This window comes from Tupaia chinensis, unplaced genomic scaffold (genome assembly GCF_000334495.1).
Source record: "Tupaia chinensis unplaced genomic scaffold, TupChi_1.0 Scaffold148234_1, whole genome shotgun sequence".
Taxonomy (NCBI): Eukaryota; Metazoa; Chordata; class Mammalia; order Scandentia; family Tupaiidae; genus Tupaia; species Tupaia belangeri.
In genome coordinates, this window is record NW_006208084.1 from 934,237 (window position 1) to 957,391 (window position 23,155).

The window sequence follows — 23,155 nt, forward strand, 5'->3', positions numbered from 1 at the left end:
AAGATGGCCATGCCACAATCCCTTCTCCTCCATTCTCCTCTCAGGACTTCGGACATGCATGCATATGCACTGGGAGTGCCTTTCATGCTGCAGAGTCTGAGACTTGAACCGCACGGTTGGCCATGTGGGAAGCAGCCATCTTAACCATCACCCCACTGGCTGGCCCTTCAACATCATTACTGTACAATATGAAAAAACTTAATGGGGGAGGGCCAGCAGGTGACAGGAGGTTAAGACAGCTGGATCCCATGTGGTCTACTGCGCAGTTTGAGTCTTGGACATAGTGGCTTGAAAATCACCCCAGGCATGTGTTTTGGGTTGCGTGGTCAGAATCTCGAGAATGGAGAAGGGATTGTAGCATGGCCACCCCACTGCTGGGGTGATTTCTCACTTTCCTTTTTTTTCTGTCTCTTGAGTGCACGTGCCCTATAGCGAAAACCAAAATAAAACAAAAGCTTTCAGTTCTATGGCGCAGCAGTAACGCACCGTTCAAGAAGACAGATCCTACATGGTGACCTCAGTTTGAATGCCCATCGTGTCTAAACATGCCAGGTACTATGGGGCTGGAGGGGATCAATGTGGGTAGACTCTGTGGAGGGTGATCCTGCTCTCTCTCTTTTTCAAGTGTACGTGCATGTGCTCTATCATAAATATATAAAAAAAGAAATTAAAAAAAAAGTTACCAAGTCATGTATTCCTATGTTCTGAAGTGCTTCAGTAAGACGCACGGTTCTGAGACCTGTTACAAATGTCCTTCCTCTCCGTTAGTCTAGATGCTACTGGAGGGCTGGGATACATCTGATTTGCTTACCACTGTGGTCTAATACAATGACTAGCATTTGAAAATTTCTATCAATTTACCTTTTCTTCCCCTTTTAATTTGCAAGAGGGTACATGTGCTTGCTAGGCAAAAAGAGAGGAAGCACTTCCCCCACCTCCCCATTGAGGCATAGTCTTCCCATAATCCCTTCTCCATCTCTCCCTCCTTTTGGGATTTTGGGCATGCACAAATGCCTGGCGTATTTCTCAAGCTGCCAGGTCTAGGACTCAAACTGTGGGGTTGGCCACACGGGATCCATATACCTTATCCACCACACAGTGGGCTGTCCCTCAACTTACCTTTCAATAATGGGTTCTGGACTATAACGGGGTGACATACTTTTTTTTTTTGGAGAGGTTTTTTGATATAGGGCGTATGTGCTCACCAGAAAGACAGAGACAGAGAGACAGGAAGCGAGAAATCACCCCCCAGGGGGGGATGGCCATGCCACAATCCCTTCTCCTCCATTCTCCTCTAGGGATCTTGGGGACACATGCACACACGCCCAGCATGAGTTTAAGCCGCTGGGTCTGGGACTCGAACTGCGGTTGACTACATGCGAGCCTAGTGACATAGCCATTATGCCAACTGCTGGTCCCCATACATTTTTTTGTAAATAATTATTTATTTTAATTTTAGTTATTATTTTAAAATTTGCTATAGAGCTCGCATGCTTACCAGAGAGAGAGAGACAGTGCTAGAGGAAGGGAGGGAGGGGGAAAGAGAAAACGCTAAGTCTGGGACTCACACAGTAGCTGTCCACGTGGGAGTCGAGCATCTTAACCACTATGCCAACTGCTGGCCCAAGGGGTAGTATGCACTTAAGATGACCTTTATGTCAGCTACTTTTATACATTTAAACATAATGCTTGGTTGTATGGAGTATATTTAGTATAAACCCCTTTTAAGTTCTTCCATTCACAACTGTTAAGGTCCCCATTTTGGGTGGTGATTTCCTAGAAGTCCTCATAAGCTTTACTCTGCACAGAAGGAAATCAGAAAGAACCCACATATCCCCTAAACAGGAAGTGGAATCATATTAACTCCACCCAAACAGAATATGATATAGTATTTAAACAAATGTGTATATGGATTTTATCAACACAGCTGATAGAAATGTAATTGGCAAATATTAAGCATAAAATAAAACTGTCATCAGGATCAGAGGTATCAATGGAGTGAGCCCAAAGGTTCGAAAGGTGTTGTAGCTTCTTTGTCTTTGCCAGATCTTCAGTGGCACCTTTGTTAAACTCAACAAGGCCTCAGTTAACATGCTGAGAATTGTGGGACAATATATTGCATGGGGTACCCAAACCTGAAGTCAGTAAATGAACTGATCTACAAACGTGTTATGGCAAAATCAATAAGAAGCAAACTGCTTTGACAGACAATTCTTTGATTGCTTGATCTCTTGGTAAATTTGGCATCATCTGCATGGAGGACTGATTCATGAAATCTATACTGTTGGAAAATGCTTCAAAGAAACCAATAACTTCCTATGGCCCTTCAAATTATCTTCTCTGCGAGGTGGAATGAAGAAAAAAGACCACCCCCATTTTGTAGAAGGTGGAGATGCTGGCAATAGGGATGACCAGATCAACAGACTTATTAGAAGGATGAACTAAGGTATCCATCATGATTGTTTTTGTAATCTGGTCAGTAAATAAACAGTGGCTGTTTTCAGACTGGAAAAAAAAAAAAAAAGCACTGGGCATGCGTGTGTGTGAGCACATGTGCCCGAAACTCCAAAAAGAGAAGTGGAGAGGGGACTGAAGTGTGGTCATTGCCCACTTGTACATGCACCCTCTGGCAAAAAGAAAAACAACCCAGAAATTTGACATCTATTCCAGGCTGATGTAGTTTAAAAATGAAAATTATGGTACAATACAGTGTGAAAAACAAAGTTTCATAATCTCACAGCAATTATGACTAGCATGATTATGGAAAAGACAGCTGAGACTGAACTACAAATATTAAAAATGTGATTTTTAATAATATAAGTACAAAATTTTATTTCTTTATACAACTGTAATAGGATTTGGATCAAACCACTAGAATTTATTTAAAAAACAAAATAAAACAATGATATAAAAACTGCAAGAAGGTCTGAATCCAAAGTTTTCCCTCTAATAGTACCAAATACCACAAGGTACAGATTATTATACAAATGTGTACAAAGTTTAAATACAAATACAATCAGGCTGGGTTTCGAAGGAAAACAAAACGCGGGTCCTCGCTGGGCTTTCATTCAATGAATACAAATGATAATGGCGGGACTGACTTCTTGCCGTACCATCCATGGCTTCCGTGCTCCTGCTAACACCCTGTGTCAAACAGGAAACGTCTACTGATACAGACGAGGCATGGTGTGAGGTTCTAATATGTGAAATCCAACTAAGATTTCTGTCCTTCTTGATTCTGGTTCCCAACAGTCCTGTTTCCGTCTGTGTTTTCCCTATTAAATCTCAAAACTGCTCTGAGCTGACAAAGGGATCTGGCAGCCAGAGCACCTTTAAGAAGCACAGCCCTGTGACAACACTGGTGGGAGAAGGAAGGAATTAAATAGAATGCAGGCTAGCTGCACTGTCCCCAAGGTTTACTCTGAAGCTGCGGTGCTCTGTCTAGGCCAGGAGAAGAGAGCAGTTACTCCAGAGCTTGGTTCTGGCAGGAAATCTCACACCAAATTTAAAAACAACCCCAAGTACTTACTGTCTTCTCTCTAACTGAGAAGCAAAAATCTGGTTCTTTGGAAAAAAGGGCAGTTGGGAACAGGAACATTCCTTTTTATTTTACTTTCTGGACATTATTGAAGGCCATGAAGTTCTTTATAAACAATTAGGATCCCAATATAATGATTCCTTTTTGAGGCACAATACCTTAAATGTGTAGGTGATTTGGAATTTTTGGGAAAAGACTAGAGGAAGGAAGGAAAGAACAAATGACAAATCTGAATCTTCCACGTGCAACTGCTGGTGGAGGCTTTTGTTATTAAATTATATATACAGAACTTTACAGGATAAATTAAAATCTAATAGATTTTAAAGAGTTAAATATACATAATTAAAATACACACGCACACATAAATAAACCGACACGAGTATTGCGTAGTTATTTGTTTGCAATTCACTTACACGTGGAATGCAGAACACTATCTGCCCCAGGGGAACTGCCACGATGAACCCAGGAATCATGCTGGGCAGTTCACCTTCCACAACCACCACGCAACTAAAGCAGCAGAACTTGTGAGGACTTGGTGGTAACCTGATGGTCTTGACCAAAGATACCAGCTCTTAGTTTTGCACACAAATATACTGGGTCAGCTCTGAATACATGCAGGTTCAAGTGGTGGCACTGACAGCTTTAACCTCCCCAAGGTACTTTTTTTTAAGAGGTTTTTGCTATAGGGCGTGTGAGCTCGCCAGACAGACAGAGAGACAGAAAGCAAGAAATCACCCCCCAGGAGGGAAGGCCACACCGCAATCCCTTCTCCTCCGTTCTCCTCTCGGGATCTTGGGCACGCACGCACACGCGCCCGGCGTGTTTTAAGCCACCGGATCCAGGACGCGAACCGCGGTCGACTACGTGGGAGTCCAGCGACATAGCCATTAAGCTAACTGCTGGTCCCCCCAAGATACTTTTTGCTGCCAGGGCTCACATGACTCCTTGGCCTCTACAGAGGCTACCAATGGTACCAATGATTATAGTAAAATTCAAGACATGGACACCTACACGGAAGCAACTGGAATGAGCCCCTGACTCAGTTTACCTAAGCCATCTCAGTAACTACAGTAGGAACAATTTTGTCATCTCCCACCAGGGTCATCTCAAGGTGGAAGGCTTTGTACTGGCACCCTCCCATAATCTTTCCTCTTACATTTCAGACTGTAAGACAGATAAGGCAAATGGTCAGTGATGGGTCTGGAGGTACAACTGAGTTTGGGAAAACAAAAAAAAATCACATTTTTTAGCTGTCCATAAAGAGATGCACTTGGCACTCAGAACAAGCCCCCGACCCCGAAGTGACATTGATTTTTTTAAGGCAGATTTACCCACCACAGGAGAAAAAAGAATCCCAAGCCTGTATTCATGCCAAAGTTTCCTCTTGGCTAAACCTTTGCCATTGCATAAAATTATTAAAAGCAAAGTAGTTACAGATTTATTTATATATTGTACATTATGTATATATATATATATATATTTATATATATTTATATGTACGAATATAAAAATTTAAAACCTACACCCAGAGGCCAGTGATGGGATCTAGAACAGTCATATATACACAAACCAGCAACAGGGTAGGCTAAGTTTTCAGTCCCAGGAGTCTTTGCTGTCACAGTCCAGGCATGATGTAAGCAATGTTGTCAAGTGTGTTTGACTACAAAACAAGAAACAAAGGTTCAGATGAAGAGTACTTTACTTTGGTTTGCTGAGACACGCTTCTTTGTTCAAGGGAGAGAGATGAGAAAGAAAAGACGGAGAAAATGGTGAGAATGAAGAAGCCATCCTGTTGTCTGTTACATTAGGAGATTTCCTACTCATTTTTCCCATTAGTGGGAACAAAAATGAGACAGAAAATTCTTGTATTATCATTGTACGTAGAAGAGTGAACAAGAAGCAAAGCAGTCTGCCCTCCGTCCTTCTCCCAGGTGCTGAAATGGGACCTGGGTACACAGTGTTCCCTACCCTTGGAATCATGATTTAACTAATAATATAAGTTCATGGGGGAGGGGGAGAAGCAGCATGGCAGTTACAGTACCTCAAGGGCTAGAACGCCTCCCTCCAATGTACTATTCTGAGAAATGCCAAGTTTTCTAGTTTCACTACAAGTACAGCGTGCATTTAGTAATACAGTATACTGTTCCACAGGGTGAAAGGAAGTGCCATATGCCACAAAGCTTTATGAACCTGTGCCTAACGGTGCCCATTAAGCCAGGGCCTTTCTGGTTCCCAAGGGTCCAGCCCTAGAAATCTAAGGAAAACAAGGAAACTCACCAAGACCTGTTTGGGACAGCCATTCAGTTCGGGTAGTTGTGTGGTCAGACAGGCCAAGGGGCCAAGCGCACAGATAATGGAATCCAGCAGCACTGACAAACTGCCAGACACAGCTACCATGCCCTAGAAAAGGAGAGGAGACTGTAACTCGAATCACACTCTGATGCGCTCTCCATGTTCTGGCTGATTTTCACGTGGTTCTTTAATCCGGGAAGTTCTAGTAATACAACATAAAACTTGCAGCAGAAATTAAAAGTATCTACTTGGTAGCTCTGCAAACTGTTTAAAAAAGAAAACTGACAATGCATTCCCAGATTTCCTTTCTGTATCTTTCCTCCTTTTTCCTTCTATTTTGATCCTTGGGGAAGTCACGTAACTCCTTTCTACTTAACAGGAATAGTGAATATAGCTCTTCTACTCCAGAAAGCTATTGGGAAGATTTGTGAGGTCTTATGTACAAATGTGTCTCTGTTATATACCCCAAAGCTGTCAACAAATTTACATTCAACAACCCTACATATTAACCTTTAATGGAAACATATACATACTTCACGTACATGGCTTTTTTTTTTTTTTTTTTGAGAGATTTTCACTGTAGGGCGCGTGCGCTTGCCAGACAGACAGAGAGAGACATAGAGACAGAAAGCGAGAAATCACCCCCCAGGGGGGATGGTCACGCCGCAATCCCTTCTCCTCCATTCTCCTCTTGGGATCTTGGGCACGCACGCACACGCGCCCGGCGTGAGTTTTAAGCCACCGGGTCCGGGACACGAACCACGGTCGACTACGTGGGAGTCCAGCGACATAGCCATTACGCTAACTGCTGGTTCCCACATACATGGCTTTTGATAGCTGAGATCACTGTCTTAGGTTGAGTTGTTCACACTCAAAAAGAAGTGAATTTGGTTCATTTCACATTTTAACATCAGAGACAAGTCATACTGTCTATATATTTGAGATTACTTGCTGTAAATACCACTGCTCATCTCTTTCACAATCTGCTTTAACTGGAAACACTGTGAAGATATGCCATTTCAGGAGGTAGCATATCAGAGTCCTCAAGACAATGAGCTCTTGCGGTTGGCAGGTGGCATGGTGGTTAAGGTGCTGGACTCCCACATTGCCGACAGCGGTTTGAGTCCCAGACCTGGCAGCTTAAAACTCATGCCAGGCATATGTGCGTGAGTGCCCCAAATCCTGAGAGAATGGAGAAGGGATTGTGGTGTGGCCATACCCCAGAGGGGAATGGGTTTCTAACTTTCTACCTGTCTCTCTGGTGAGCACACGCACCCTATGGAAAAAAATCTCTCAAAAAAACAAACCCTCCATGGGGCCAGCAAGTGGTGTGGTGGTTAAGGTGCTGGAATTCCCACATGGCTGACCATGGTTCAAGTCCCGGACCTGGCGGCTTCCTTTCTCTCTCTCTCTCGGTCTTTCTCTGGAAAAACTCATATGAAAATAATAATAATAAATAAAGTTAAATAAAATAATTAAAAAACAAACAAACAAACAAAAAAACCAAACCCTCCTCCAAAACAGTGTAACAGCTATTTTTATATTGCAGTAGGTTTTATAAGTAATTGAGAGATGATTTGAAGGTTATGTGAAAATATTACACCATTTAACATCAGGTACATAAGCAACCAGGTAGTCCTGGAACTAATCTCCCATGGGGACCAAGGGATGATTATATAGCTAATATTTATGTGGAGCCTTCCTAATGAATTTTAAGCTGCTAGAGAGCAGGAACCAGGTCCTATTTCTTTTTTATTTAAAAAAATTTTTTACTGGGACCAGCAGTTAGCATAATGGCTATATCGCTGGACTCCCAAGTAGTCAACCATGGTTCAAGTCCTGGACCCGGGGGGCTTAAACTCATGCTGGGTGCATGTGCCCAAGATCCTGAGAGGAGAATGGCGAAGGGATTGCGGCGTGGCTATCCCCCTACTGGAGGGTGATTTCTCACTTTCTGTCTCTCTGTCTCTCTCTGTCTTTTTGGCGAATGCACACGCCCTATAGCAAAAACCTCTCCCCCCAATTTTTTTTTTTTTTTTTTTTACTTAATTCCATTTGTTATTATTTTTTATTTGACCAGAGAGAGAAAGGGAAAGTAAGAAAGCAAGCCACCAAGTCTGGGACTCGAACTACAGTTGGCCATGTGGGAATCCAGCACCTTTAAAACCACCAAGCCTTTTTTATTTTACTATTATATTTTTTTTTTAAGAGAGATTTTTGTTATAGGGCATGTGCACTCGCCAGAGAGGCAGAGAGAGAGAAAATGATGAATCACCCCCAGGGGGCATGGCCATGCTGCAATCCTTTCTCCTCCATTCTCTCAGGATTTTAAGCACACATGCACATGCACCTAGCCTGAGTTTTAAGCCTCTGGGTTTGGGACTTAAACCAGGGTTGGCCACATGGGAGGCCAGTGCCTTATCACCACCTGCTGGCCCCTTATTCCTTTTTATGTCCTTTCAGTAACCAGCAGTGTTCTGCACAGAACAAAGAGGTGGGAAGAGGCAGGAGAGGCTCTGTGAAAGGGAGGTCCTGACAACGCGCAGCTGAGTAACCTCTAAGTAAGCATTTATTGAATTAAATTAGAATCTTTTTCATGTCCATATTATTGCTAAAACTTCTCCCCAATTCTGATCTTTTTTTTTCCACTGGTAATCTCAGAAGACATTCTCAAAGAAAGCCAAAGGACAAAAAAAATTCCTGTAGTGGGAGCTGACAGGTGGCATGGTGGTTAAAGGCTCTAGATTCCCACATGGCCGACCGCTGAGCGCAGTTTGAGTCTCGGACCTGGTGGCTTGCTTTCTCACTTTTCTTTTCTCTATCTCTGACTGGTCAGATAAAAACAATAATAACAAATGGAATTAAATAATTATTTAAACAAACAAAACACTTTAGAAAGTCTGTGGAGACCTTCTATAAGGTGGGTTCTAGCTTTAATCTCTTACCTTGTGTATTGCATGTTCCAGCAGTAAAACAGGGAAAGTGAGAAAGCAAGCCTCCACGTCCAGGACTCGAACTGTGGTTGGCCATGTGGGAGTGTCCAGTGCCTTCAAAACCATGCCAACTGCTGGCCCCAGGACCCCATTATATAAAACAGCTAACGGGCTAGCAGATGGCAGAGCAGTTACATCACTGGACTCCCACATAACCAACCACAATTCAAGTCCTGGACTTAGTGGCATGAAAGTCACACTGGGGACATATATGTGCGTGCTCAAGATCCTGAGAGGGGACTGCAGAAGGGATTGTACTGTAACCATCTCCCCCAGGGAGTAATTTCTCTTTCCTTCTCAACATCTCTTACTGGAATGCAGAAAGAGAAAAAGAGAGAAAGTGAGAATTCACCCCTCATGGGGGGAAATCGATGTTCCTTAAAGTATGAGAAGTAAATTCAGGTGGCACATAGGTGAGCCTTAATTACTGACAGCTACCTATCAATTATGATGTGCACCAGAAAAAACCTAAAATATCATCCTTTTGATGTCAAGAACACTATTATAAAAACATGGATAGGTTTATTTAAAGAAGGCTACAAAGTACATAACAGTATCATCGGTACAAAGAATCTGCAAAATTGTGAGGATATACGCAAACCGTTAAGCTCAAGGCGAATGCGAACTAGATGGGGAATGGGGAATGACTGCCAATGGGTCCAAGTTTCTTTGGGGGTTAATGAAAATGATTTGGAATTGGATAGTGGTAGTACACTGAGATCCACAATCCTGTGAATATACTAACACCCACTAACTCCTGCACTTAAACGGTGAGCTTTATGGCGTGTCAATTGTATCTCAATAAGGCTGTTATCAATGGACTAGAGAATCTAGTCCAAATCCTTTCCTTTCTGCTTACTATATATATGTGACTCTCTTACAGTATTTATTCATAGAAGCTGGCCTTTTTATAAAGATAGAATATGTATATATTCTATCAATTGAAGGGTAAGTTTCCTTATGATAGGAATACTGCTTATTTAATTTTTTTTTAACTTTCCTCAAATTCCTAAAATAATTTCTGGGTATTCAACAAGTATTTGCTGAACTAAAGGGAATTATCTGGGAAAATCTGAAATGTGGAAAGTGCTTAAAAGAAACCAATTTTAGGGGAGCCAGCAGTTAGCGTAATGGCTATGTCGCTGAACTCCCACGTAGTCGACTGCGGTTCACGTCCCGGACCCGGTGGTTTAAAACTCATGCCGGGCACGTGTGCGTGCGTGCCCAAGATCCCGAGAGGAGAATGGAGGAGAAGGGATTGCAGCATGACCATCCCCCCTGGGGGGTGATTTCTCACTTTCTGTCTCTCTGTCTCTCTCTGTCTGTCTGGCGAGCGCACGCGCCCTATAGTGAAAAACCTCTCCAAAAAAAAAAAAAAGAAACCAAATTTAGGCCTGCAAGTGACATGGTAGTTAAAGGTGCTGGACTCCCACATGGCCAACCATGGTTTAAGTCTTGAAACTAGTGGCTTGCTCTCTCACTTTCCCTCTCTGATCAAACTAGAAAATAGTAATAATAATTATAATAATAATAATAAAGTTAAATAAAACAATTCTTAAAAAAAAAAACAAACCATTTTGACTTCTAACTTTCTAGAAAATGTAAGAATTACATATGAAAAATAAATATGAATTATTTCCCCCCTTATTCACAATATAGTGCGTGTGTATGCATGAGAGAGAGAAGAGGAGCACCATTCCCAGGGTCTGGTCATGCCACGATCCCTTTCCTCTTGTCCTCTAGCCCATTGGATCTGAGGTACTTGCACGTGTGCCCAGTGTGTTTCAGGTTAACTCAGCCAAGGATTCACGTGGCATGTGGGATCCAGCTTCTCTTTTTGCTTTTATTTATTTATTTATTTATTTTTAGGTTTTTGCCATAAGGTGTGCTCACCAGAAAGAGACAGAGAGTGGAAAGTGAGAAATTACTCCCCAAGGGCGGATAGCCAATCCCTCCTCCTCTATTCTCCTCTCAGAACTTTGGGTAGGCACGCACAAGAGCTTGGCATGATTTTTAAGCTGCCAGGTCCAGGACACAAATCGTAGTTGGACATAGGAGAGTCCCAAGCCTTAACCACCATCCCCCCTGCTGGCCCCATGATCCAGCTCTTGAGCAGCTCACTACTGCTACGCCACGGAGCTGGCCCCAGACCATCTTACCCTAGGAATACCTACACTGATTGAGACATCGAGCAGATGTGAAACGCTAGGTCCTTTTGGCACCTGCTGAAGTTTTAGAAACTAGCTAAAGAACTCAGATACAACTTCATCTCGTATAGTCAGTCTCTGGCGTTCTATTTGAATAACAATTCAGTCCACATAGAAGCATGTGATTGGGGCTGGCAAGTGATGTGGTCGTTAGGAATGCTATACTCTAACATGGCCAGCTGCGGTTTGAGTCCCAGACCTGGTGACTTGCTTTCTCATTCCCTCTCTCACTCTGCCCCTCTCTGCTCAAATTAAAACAAATAAATATATAACAAAGTTAAATAAAATAATCCTAAAAAAAAGGGTGAGGGATTAGTTTTATATTCTTATAATGATTTTGTAGCTTACAAATGGTACTAGTAACTTATGCTGATTTCTTTGCTGAAATGTCCTATTAGAACTCAGTAAAAAGCTGAACAACTGTACTCCTGAGTTAGCTTGGGGGCAAAATGATTAGAAATTGAATGTGATAATAGAAATGGAACGTGACAGCTTGCAGGTTAAGTAATTTTGAAATTGAAGTTAAAAGGACAAAGATCTGGGGCATACAGCACTATATAGTTCAAATGTAGGGTAATGAAGAGCTTGAAAAACTCAACTTCCCATTTGCTACCTATTTTTAAAGAAGCAGAAGAACTTTTAATCCCATGTGCAAGTTGATCTGTGCATTCAAAACTTAGTTGGAAATGCACAGAAAAATTCAAACTCTTTTTTTGTTTTGGAGAGGTTTTTCACTATACGGCACATGCACTCACCAGAAAGACAGAGAGAGACAGAGAGATAGAAGGTGAGAAATCATCCCCCCCCAGGGGGGATGGCCATGCCAAAATCCCTTCTCCTCCATTTTCCTCTCGGGATCTTGGGCACGCACGCACACGCACCTGGCGTGAGTTTAAGCCACCAGGTGCAGAACTCGAACCGTGGTCAACTACATGGGAGTCCAGCGACATAGCCATTATGCTAACTGCTGGTCCCAAGAAAAAGTCAAATTCTTTAGACATGTAAGTGACTAAAACTGCTATTTGATTTGTATTAACCTTTTCTACTGTACTTAAAAAAAATGTTACAAGGTATTTCAACATTTTTTGTGTGCCACTGTTTCAATAAAATGCTATTAGTGTGAACTTTGAGAGCCAATGGGTAGATTCCAAATCTATCTCTTCTGTTATGTTTCTATTGCCATTATGTCTTCTTTTTAAAAAACATTATTTTATTTATCGTTATTATTTTTCTTTTAATTTGCCACAGGACATATGGGCTCATCAGAGAAAAACAGAGGGAAGTGAGAAAGCAAGCCACCAGATCCAGACTTGAGCCATGGTCAGCCATGTGGGAGCAGTGCCTTAACCACCATGCCACCTGCTGGCGCACCCGCCCCCCCACCACATGATGTCTTCTTTATTACCACACCCTGCATGCCTGGCATAATTTAGCATAAAGCAATGGCTCGACGAATGCATGTGAAATGATTGAATGAATCCAAATTACACACAAAGCTGGAGTCATGCTCCTGAGAGCGGCACACACCTCAGTTTCCTGCAGGCGGTGTCCAATGAGGCTCAGGGACTCTCCCAACAGCTGGAGGTGAGCAGCAACATCAATGGGCTCTGTCTCAGGGGCTTTGGCTGGCGAGGCTGGTAACAGCACAGTGGTGGGTGGGGACTTCTTTTGGGGTGACAGCACTCCTGCAGAAGAAGCTGAGAACAGGGGCATGAAAGGAGACAGAGAAAACTTGCCTATGGCCTTGCACAGCACAGAACTGTCCTTCCTGATTTCCCTTTTCATGAACTAGACCAGGCATTAGCCAAACTATGGCCTTGGACCTCTTTCTGTATGGTCTGTAAGCTAAGAATAATTTTACATTTTATTTTTGTTTTGTTCATTTATTTAAAAATTTTTTGCCAGAGAGGGACAATTGGCGTAATGACTACGTTGACTACGTTGCTGGACTCCTATGTAGTCGACTGCAGTTTGAGTCCTGGACCCAGTGGCTTAAACTCATGCCAGGTGCGTGTGCGTGCATGTGTGCCCAAGATCCTGAGAGGAGAACGGAAGAGAAGGGACTGTGGCATGGTCATTCCCACCCCCCCTCCCCCGGGGGTGATTTTTCGTTTTCTGTTTCTCTGTCTCTCTTTCTGATGAACACACGCACCCTATAGCAAACTCCTCTCAAAAAAAAAAAGCCAGAGAGTACATGCTCTGACCAGAGAGACAGAAGAGAAAGGAAGGGAGAGAAAATGAGAAAGCACCCCTCCTGGGAGATGGCCATGCCATAATCCTTTTTCCTCCACCTTGCCGCCTCTCAGGATTTTGAGCATGCGTGTACACGTGCCTGATGTGTTTTTTTCAAGCCACCAGGTCCAAGACTTGAACCATGCAGTCAGCCATGTAGGACTCAACTGCCTTAACAACCACTCCATGAGTTGGCCCCCTGATTTTACATTTTAAAAGGGTTATAAAAAAATAAGATTATGTGACAGAAAATGCACGTGACACTCAAGGCCTATGATATTTATTATCTGGACCTTTACAGAAAAAGTTTGCTGATCTCTGATTTCCATTTTCTAATTTGAAGGTCCTCCTTCCCCACCCCGCGCCCGCAGTCTGTAACCTTCAGTGATAATAACTGGGCATCAAGGTCTGCTTGTAATATGAGCTACTCTTCCTATTTTCTAGTAAGGAAGTAAAATTCACAGTGCTTTAGAGAAAAGAGCTAAAAGCAGGAGGGGGACGTGGTCACTACCTTTTACTTTTATGGAACCTTCTGAGCTGGATGCTTTTCTTTTCACAGTTGTAGCTTCTGCTTTGTTCTGTTTGTGCTGTAGATATTGAGCTTTCTGCTTCCAAACCTGCAATCCAATAATCTGATCAGTGTACACAAATTAAATTAAAAAGGACAAAAAAGTTAGAGGGAAAGCAATCACAAAAGAACAAAATGAAGAAAAAAGAGGGAAGAGTGGAATGGTGCAGATACTGGATTAACACTAATTTTTTATTTAAAAAAATATTTATTTTTTAATTCCACTTGTTGTTATTGTTATTATTGTCTTTTAAATTTGACCAGACAAAGACAGAGAGAAAGGGAAAGCCAGAAAGCAAACTGCCAGGTCTGGGACTCGAACCATGGTCGGCCATGTGGGAATTCAGCACCTCTAGCCACCACACCACCTCTGGCCCCAGATTAACACTAACTTTTAAGCTAAGGGTCATTGAATCAGCTTCAGGCAGTTATGCCATTAACACCCTCAAGGCTAACGGTCGATCATTCTAATGTGAAAATGTAAAATCACAGAGACCACCTGACTGTGTAATATCTATGTGGTTTAAATATTTCCTCTAGCCCTCTGGTTGGCAATGCCAGAAGCAAGATAACAATGACATGGAAAACAGAAATTAAAGATAACCTGAGTGAAAAATAGTTATTCTGTCGAGAGCAGTACCTTAAAAGATGGCAACTCTGGTTCCAATACCACCTTCGTTTCCAGTTACAAAGGGACCATGAGTGATTCAGATGGGACTATTTGTCACTATCTGATTGGCTTTTTGATGGCAAGGCTTGTTATGTGGTGATGGTTGCCGAGGCTGATGCCCTGGACCTTGGTCACCTGGTGGCACATTCCCATGTTTTGCAGTGACTACTGTGTGGATGAACTCCCTCAGATCTCAGGCCATGGCTGACTACCCAGTGTCTGCAGCAGAAGCTCTGACTTTAGATTTTCTTTTTAATACTTCAATCACTGCTAAGTTAGGTTGTTTTTTGGCTTAAATGTAAAGTTGTTGGGAAAATAAACTAGACAAGGTTAGGAGGATAGCTTCTCTATTGTTACATTCTTGCCAAGAGGAAATGACACCAACACCAACTGCTAAACCATTTTCCACTGATATGTTATTTCTTCACTCTTTTCAGAATCGCTGTCCTATCAGGTGTATATACAATCAAATTTTACATAGTTCCTCATTTTTGCTAGGACTAGAAATGTGCTTACCTATTCCTAGATACACAGAGAACAGGGGACCTGCACATTTTGGAAGGAAAAAAGTTCCTGAGAAAGTGCTTACCAGTTTATCCTTTTCTGGCAATTGCTTCCACACTTCGGCCAGTTTTTTACTAAGTTCCCCAAAGTCTGGTTTAAAAGAGTAAAAAATCCAATACATAAGGGGTTAGCTATTATAACAAAACGTTGACAGCAGCACAAACTAGAAAAAGGATTTTGGAGTTTAGATTTAAATATCCCGAGATTCTTTCAGAAAAACCCAAATGAGCCCCATCACTTTTTTGAAAAGTTTTTCTATGGGGAAGGGGATGTTTTGGGGTCATGAGAGAGGCTCAAATTCTTACACATCTATTCTTTAAGGATTTAGTCCTTACGCATCCTCTGATGTCTTAATGTGATCCCACAGTACACTTAGATAAAAGAAAGTATGTCATGCAGGTTTCAGGGATCAGAACGAAGGAAGAAGTCCCCATAGCAGCTCAGGAGCAATCCTTCAGATGTGTAACACTGCCACTGTCCTCAGTCTGTCTGACAACAGTACGCTTTTGGAAAGCACATTCACATGTATCTCACAGCGACCGTCTGGAGGGGGCAGGGTAGACATTTTACACAACATGCAAATGAGATTTGTGGAGGTAAGTGATTTGTCTAAGGTCTATGGGATAGTGCCTTTCTCACCTCACTTTTTAAAAATCCTTTTTTGTATTTTTGCTATAGAGTATATGTGGTCAGTGGAGAGATAGAGACAGAGAGACAGAGAATGAAAAATCATCCCCCAGGGGAAATGACTACACCACAATCCCTTCTCCTCCAATCTCCTCTTAAAATTCTAGGTACACACACATATGCGCCTGGTGTGTTTTTCAAGCTGCATGGTCTGGGACTCAAATGCAGAGCTGGCCATGTGAGATCCTTAATCACCACACCACCTGCTGGCTTTCATCTCACTTTTTAATTTTATTTTTTATTTATTCATTCATTTATTTTAATTTGACCAGAGAGAGAGAGAGAGAGAGAGAAAGGGGAAGTGAGAAAGCAAGCCACCAGGTCTGGGACTCGAACTGTGGTCAGCCATATGGGAGTGTCCAGCGCCTTAGCCATCATGCCACCTGCTGGTCCCGCATCTCACTTTTAGTACAGAGAAAAATGTGAACAGCATATATAAGCCACTCATTATAATTCTGTATCAAACGTCAATTAAGGAAAAGGTTAGCTGTAGAATTTTGGAAATAAACTGCTTTATTTATGTGTTTGTATACACGTACATACATATATAATGCTCTGTAACATTTAATTTTATACACTTTCCCATTTTTTTCTAAGAACTGAAATGTTCTTACCTATACCTGGATGATCAGCCACAATGGTGACACGGTACTCTTTACAGAACACTTGGTAGGCTGACATGTTCTTCTTTTTTGGCTAGGGCCACACAGAAAATAGAGAAGGGTAGGATGTGATTAGAATTCAAGTTTAGTAACGCTAAATTTACGGTAACGAAATAGAAAGGAGACCTACATACAATGTCTCATCAAGGAGTGAGTTCCGAACTAACTAGTTTTCCTAAACAGGATAATTCATTTTTAATCCATGTTACTTACCACTAATAGATGACTATTCTTTTTGCAGGATAATTCATTTTTAATCCATGTTACTTATCACTAATAGATGACTATTCTTTTGCAAACCATGTACTAAATTATTTTTAGATTTCTTTGGTTGTTGCAGCTACATGCTAATTACTTGTAGAGACCTTCAATCTTCCTATCCAGCATCCCATGTTATATCCTTATTTCAGAGTTAAGTGCTAAGGCAGTCTTTACTTCTCTTGGAGAGTCTATTTTTCTCATGTATGAAAAATCAGAACCACTTGATTTCCTTTTAATCTTTGGGGCCAGAATCTCAAGAGTCAAATCTATGTTCTTTTCCTTTCACGGGTTTTGATTTCTAATATTCTAACTTCCCTGATCCTGCTTATCTTATCCTTTGTAGTTTATCATTATTTTATTACTCACATTCTTGTGGTTCAAAGTGAGACGTAAATAACTGAAGATAACTCCCTGGTTGACAATGTCAAACGGACTTCATCTATTTCAGCAAGCTCCCTGTACTATTGGAAGCATGCTTATTCTTCACCGGACTGTAACAATGCTAAAGCAATGTATGGTTTTTGAGAAACAAAATCAAATCACTATTTAAAAAATTTTTTTTAATGAATTACTTATTTATGTTAATTTGACCAGAAAGGACAAAGCAAGAGAGAAGGAAAGTGTGAAAGCAAGCTACCAGGTCTGGGGACTGAAATGTGGTTGGCTATGTAAGAGTCCCGTGCCCATAACCACCACGCCACCTGCCGGTTCCCCAAATCACTATTTGTTTATTTAAAGATTTATTTTATTTAATCTTATTTATTTATTTTAATTTGACCAGAGTGAGAAAGAGAGGAAAGGTGAGAAAGCAAGAGGTTAGGTCCAGGACTCGAACCCCTGAACCATGGTCGGCCATGTGGAGGTCCAGCACTCCCAACCACCATGCTACCTGCTCAAATCACTATCTATCTATCTACATCTATCTATCTATCCATCCATCCATACATCCATCCATACACCTACATCTGTCCGTCTGCCTGTCTGCCTATCTATCTATCTATCTATCTATCTATCTATCTAGAGCAGTTTTTGCTATAGGGTGTGTGCGCTTACCAGAAAGACAGAGACAGATAGAGAGACATGAAGTGAGAAATCACCCCTGGGGGGGATGGCCACGCCACGATCCCTTCTCCTCTTGGGGTCTTGCGCATGCATGCACACATGCCCAGTGTGAATTTTAAGCCACCAGGCCCAGGACTCGAACCATGGTTGACTACATGGGAGTCCAGTGACACAGCCATTACGCCAACTGCTGGTCCCTCAAATCACTATTTAAAAAAAAAAAAAATTGCTAGAGCTGGCACAGGCACTTGCCAGAGAAAGGCAGAGGGACAGAAAGCAGCAGCCAAATGGCACATGGTTACACTATAATTCCTTCTCCATTTCTCTATCCTGTAGGGATTTTGGGCATACATGCACACATGGTTAGGGTGTTTTTTCAGCTGTCTAGGTCAGGATTTGAAACACAGTCATCCAGGTAGAATCCAGTTTTCTTAACTACTAGGCTACGGGGCTGGCCTCGAAATCACTTTTTTTTTTCTTTTTTGAGAGATTTTTGTTACAGGGCACATGTGCTCATTGGAGAGATGGAGAGACAGAGAAACAGAAAACAAGAAATCACCCCCCAGGGGGAATGGCCATGATGTAATCCCTTCTCCTCCATTCTCCTCTTGGGATTTTGGGCGGGCACGCACACATGCCCAGCGTGAGTTTCAAGCTGCTGGGTTGTGACTTGAACCACAGTTGGCCCCGTGGGAGTCCAATGATGTAACCATTACACTACCTGCTGGTTCTGTAATTCACTTTTTAAGTCAGTTCAATAAGAGATACACAGATCAAAAGGTTATATTACTATGTGTTTTATTTTACAACTATCCATGAACTAAGGGAAAAAGTTAAGGTTTCTTATTTGGCAAGGGACATCGGATTGGGTATCATCTGCCCATATTTCTTATTTTGAGGATGAGATGAAAAACTCAAGAGATAATAGTGACTGGCTAAACTAAACCCAGAATGATGACAACCCGAGGCCCTGATTTTCAGGACTAAGCATTATGAGCCAGACAAAATAAACAGTTGCTTCCTTGCAAAAAACTTACTAGGTAAAATAAAGGAAGAGTTACCACTTTACAGTATTAATCTAATAAACTTGAGGAGTCCCCAGTATGGCTTTCCTCAAAAACTCATCTGTGAGCATCCGACTGTGTTGATCACTACTCCATCTCCTCCCAAGATGGTCCTTTCTGATCCTGCAGTTAGTATAACAACATAAACATGTTTTCAAAGCTACTGGGAACTTCTGTTTGCCAAAATAGATTTTATGACCAAAAACTAACCAAAAAACAATACGATCCTGTCTCATAACTTTGGAGCTGCATCTTGTCTTACATAAAGCTTGATCAAGCACTTATGTTTACCTGCCTAAGTTCTTTTTTTCAATAATTATTTTATTTAACTTGATTGATTCACCTATTTCAGTTTGACCAGAGAGAGACAAAGTGAGTGAGTGAGTGAGTGAGTGAGTGAGAAAGAGAAAGTGAAAAAGCAAGGCGTCAGGTCTGGGACATTGCAATCCTTTCCTCCATTTCTCCATCCCATCAGGACTTGGGGCACATATGAACATGTGCCTTTCATGTTTTTTTTTTTAACCACCAGGACTGGGATTTGAACCTTGGACAACCATTGTGGGATGTGGCTCCCAAAGCAAAGCACCTAATGGCTGCGCTGAGCCAGCCTGTAACAATTCTTTCTCAAACACAATATAGGGCTATCAATAGCTGTAGCATAACATTAAAAATACCTTTACAAAATCAATCATAATTCTTGGCCAATACATGAGATCTAAATGCAACAGTGAAAAAGGAGTTTCCTGGGAACCAGCAGATGGCATAATGTTTACATTGCTGGACTTCCACATAGTCAACTGTGGTTTAAGTTCCGGACCCAGTGGCTTAAAACTCATGCTGGGCAGGTGTACATGCATGCCCAAAGTCCTGAGAGGACAACGGAGCAAAGCACCTAATGGCTGCGCTGACCCAGCCTGTAACAATTCTTTCTCAAACACAATATAGGGCTATCAATAGCTGTAGCATAACATTAAAAATACCTTTACAAAATCAATCATAATTCTTGGCCAATACATGAGATCTAAATGCAACAGTGAAAAAGGAGTTTCCTGGGAACCAGCAGATGGCATAATGTTTACATTGCTGGACTTCCACATAGTCAACTGTGGTTTAAGTTCCGGACCCAGTGGCTTAAAACTCATGCTGGGCAGGTGTACATGCATGCCCAAAGTCCTGAGAGGACAACGGAGGAGAAGGAACTGCGGCATGGCCATCTTCCCAGGGGCAGGGGGGAGTGATTTCTTGCTTTCTGTCTCTCTGTCTCTCCAGTGAGTGCATGAGTTCTATATCAAAAATCTCTCTTAAAAAAAAAAATTCCTTCACTATTCTTATAAAAGACTTTACTTAATCATGTAGAAAATAAACTATATTTATTGAGTACCTGTACTGGTTGGTAGTACAATGAGTTGTTAAGAAGATGAGCTTTTGGGGACCAGCAGATGGCATAATGGTCACATTGCTGGACTTCCACATAGTCAACCATGGTTTGAGTCCCAGACTTGGCAGCTTAAAACTCACGTCAGGCACATGTGCGTGTGTGTCTAAGATCCCAAGAATGGAGAAAAAGAATGGAGAAAAAGGGACTGAGGTGTGGTTGTACCCGCCGGGGGTGATTTCTCGCTTTCTGTCTCTCTGGCGAGTGTAAGCACACCCTGTAGCAAAAACCTCTTTTTCTCTTAAAAAAAATAAAAATAAAAAAGATGAACTTTTGAAGCCTTAGATTTCATATTCTAAGAAAGTTTAGCAGCATAAGATAGAAAACATGAAATTCAGTTTAAAGGGCAACCACCTTGACCCAGCTTTGCCATATGTTAATGATTTGATCCTGAGTAAAGCAGGAGGTAGATATCTTTTCTCACATGTGGTATTAAAAGTATTTCAGTGGGGCCAGATGATGGCACGGTGGTGTGAAGTTCTGCGAGGCTGGCCCACATGGGAAGGTTCTGGGTTTGCATTCGGAGCCCACCCTCAGACATCAGTGCCTGTGTGAGCCCATCACCTGGTGCTGACTCTGAGGCTATGGGCAGACTGCAGCATCAAAACCCTGTTGAGGAACACCCCTGTGGCCTAGAGGCTAAGGAAGCCAAATATCACATGATCGACTGCAGCTTGAATACTGGCCCAGTGGCTTGAAAAACATGCTGTGTGTGTGTGTGTGTGTGTGTGTGTGTGTGTGTGTGTGTGCATGTGACTGAAATCCTGACAAGATGGAGAAATCCTCCTCCTGTCTCTCTGAAGTGAGCACAAGTGTCTCTTGGCAGTTTGAAAAAACAAAGCAAAACACTGTGGGGGTTGGGGGTTGCTGTCTTTTTCTCTTCCGTCCCTAACACCCGTGGAATAAATAAATAAATAAACAAACTGGAAAACCCCCCCCAAAACCCGAAAAAACAAAACCGTAATTCAATGGCGAAGCAGGAGGACCAGAGACTAAAAAGATTACAAAAGTAACAGAAAAAAGTAACCATTAAAATACTCTGCCTTCACTTATTACCTGAAAGGTGGGTAGAACTAGGCAGGTAATGAATGGTTAGGAGCTTTAGGAAGAGGGAAAAGGTGGTACACTCATCAAAGAAGAAAAGCTAAGAAATGCTAGAGAAGCAGTCAGAACCTGTAAACTGAGGCTTAGTAACTCACTTATTTAAAAAAAAATTTTTTTAAAGAATTACTTAACATTTGTTTTACAAATGAATGTTAATTTTATTTAACATTTATTTAAATTTGACTGGCACTTGAACTGCAGTTGGCCATGTGGGAGTCCAGCGCCCTTAACCACCCCACCACCTACTGGCCCCATAACTCACTTTAAAACTATGGGCTCTTGGAACCAGCAGATGGTGTAATGATTACATTGCTGGACTCATGTAGTCGTCCATGGTTCGAGTCCCAGACCCGGTGGCTTAAACCTCATCCTGGGTGTGTTCACGTGTGTGCCCAAGATTCCAAGAGGAGAATGGAGAAGGGATTGTGGTGTGACCATAACCTCTGGGAGGGTGATTTCTTGCTTTCTTTCTCTGCGTATCTGGCAAGGGCATGCACCCTATAGCAAAAAATCTCTCTCTCTCTCTCAAAAAAAAAAAAAAAAAAAAAAAAAAAAAAACCCCCCCAAAAAAACACAAGAGTATGAGCTCTGCTTCAAGAAGCGATTCAAATATTTTAAGCAGAAAGTTACACAGTCAGGACTGCACTTAAGGGCTGTGGAGAACGGATAGGAGAAGAATAAGAGCACAGGCAGGAAGGCCAACCAGGAGGCTACTACTGCAGCCCTAAGGGAAGACAACCATTGCCCAAAGCTAAAAGACAACCATGGCCAACAGCTAAAACAATGGGGCTGGAGAAAAGCAAACAGACTGGAAAGAAGGGAGCAGTGTCAGATTTATCAGAATGTGTGACAAAATGGAAAGAGCCCAGGCTTTGGAGACCTAGAGATGTGGGCTACAATCCTGACCATACTATTTTCTGGTTACATTAACTGTTTTAGTGTCCCTGAGCTTTACAGTTTCCTTGTAAGTGAACTTGGATGACACCAGTTAACTCAAAGGTGGGAATTAATCAAATGGTGTTTGGCACTTTGGTAGGAACTCAATGATGCTATCTTTGTGGCCTCCAAAACTCCTGCCCTGCATAATGCACTCCACTACAGTGTGGGCATTTAAAAGGGGAACATGATGTTTTATCACTTCCATGAGTACAACATGTTCATAGTGAAGGGGAGTGTGCAGCTATAATTAAGGTCTCTAGTGAGTTGAATCTTAGTTAATCAAAAGGGAGACTATCCTGCCTGGTCCTGATTTTACCAGGTGAACCCTTAAAAAAAGAAACCCGGCAAGTTATTTTGTAGATATCAAACTAAAATTTATATGGAGAACCAAAACACAGTAAGGAAGAAAGCTGGAGGACTGATACTACACAATTTCAATACTATAAAGCTAATGTAAGCAAGACGGTGTGGTACTGATGAAAGAATAGACAAGTATGTCAGCGAAACAGAATGAAAAGTCCGGAACAAGTCCCACATAAACAGTCAACTGATCTGGGGCCAGTAGATGGCATAGTGGTTATGTTGCTGGACTCTCACATGGCCAACTGCAGGCTGAGTCCTGGACCTGGTGGCTTCAAAATCACGCTGTGTGTGTGTGTGTGTGTACCCAAGATCCAGGGAGGAGAATGGATTGTGCTATGGCCACCCCCATGGGGTGATTTTTCACTTTCTCTCTCATTGTGTCTGTCTCTCTCCAGTGAGTGAAAGCGCCCTAAGACAAAAACCTCTTAAAAAAAAAGAAACAAAAACCCAAAACAAAACAAAACAAAAAACAAAAACAAAACCCAAATAGTCAACTGATCTTGGAAAAAGAAGC

At 42.0% G+C, this 23,155-nt stretch overlaps 1 protein-coding gene across 3 annotated transcripts in view; it reads right to left on the bottom strand.

Moving 5' to 3' along the window:
- Positions 1-4,328: 4,328 nt before the first annotated feature.
- The window catches only part of HMGXB4 (HMG-box containing 4), a 41,247-nt gene continuing 22,420 nt past the window's right edge, over positions 4,329-23,155 (bottom strand). For all 3 annotated transcript variants that reach the window (XM_006170331.3, XM_006170329.3, XM_006170330.3), the window contains 6 exons: positions 16,366-16,447; positions 15,090-15,154; positions 13,774-13,879; positions 12,558-12,727; positions 5,816-5,938; positions 4,329-5,198 (listed from right to left, as the gene is read on the bottom strand). In XM_006170331.3, the coding sequence (XP_006170393.1) occupies positions 5,154-5,198; positions 5,816-5,938; positions 12,558-12,727; positions 13,774-13,879; positions 15,090-15,154; positions 16,366-16,447 (591 nt within the window). In that variant the 3' untranslated portion in view covers positions 4,329-5,153. The remainder of the gene's footprint in view (positions 5,199-5,815; positions 5,939-12,557; positions 12,728-13,773; positions 13,880-15,089; positions 15,155-16,365; positions 16,448-23,155) is intronic.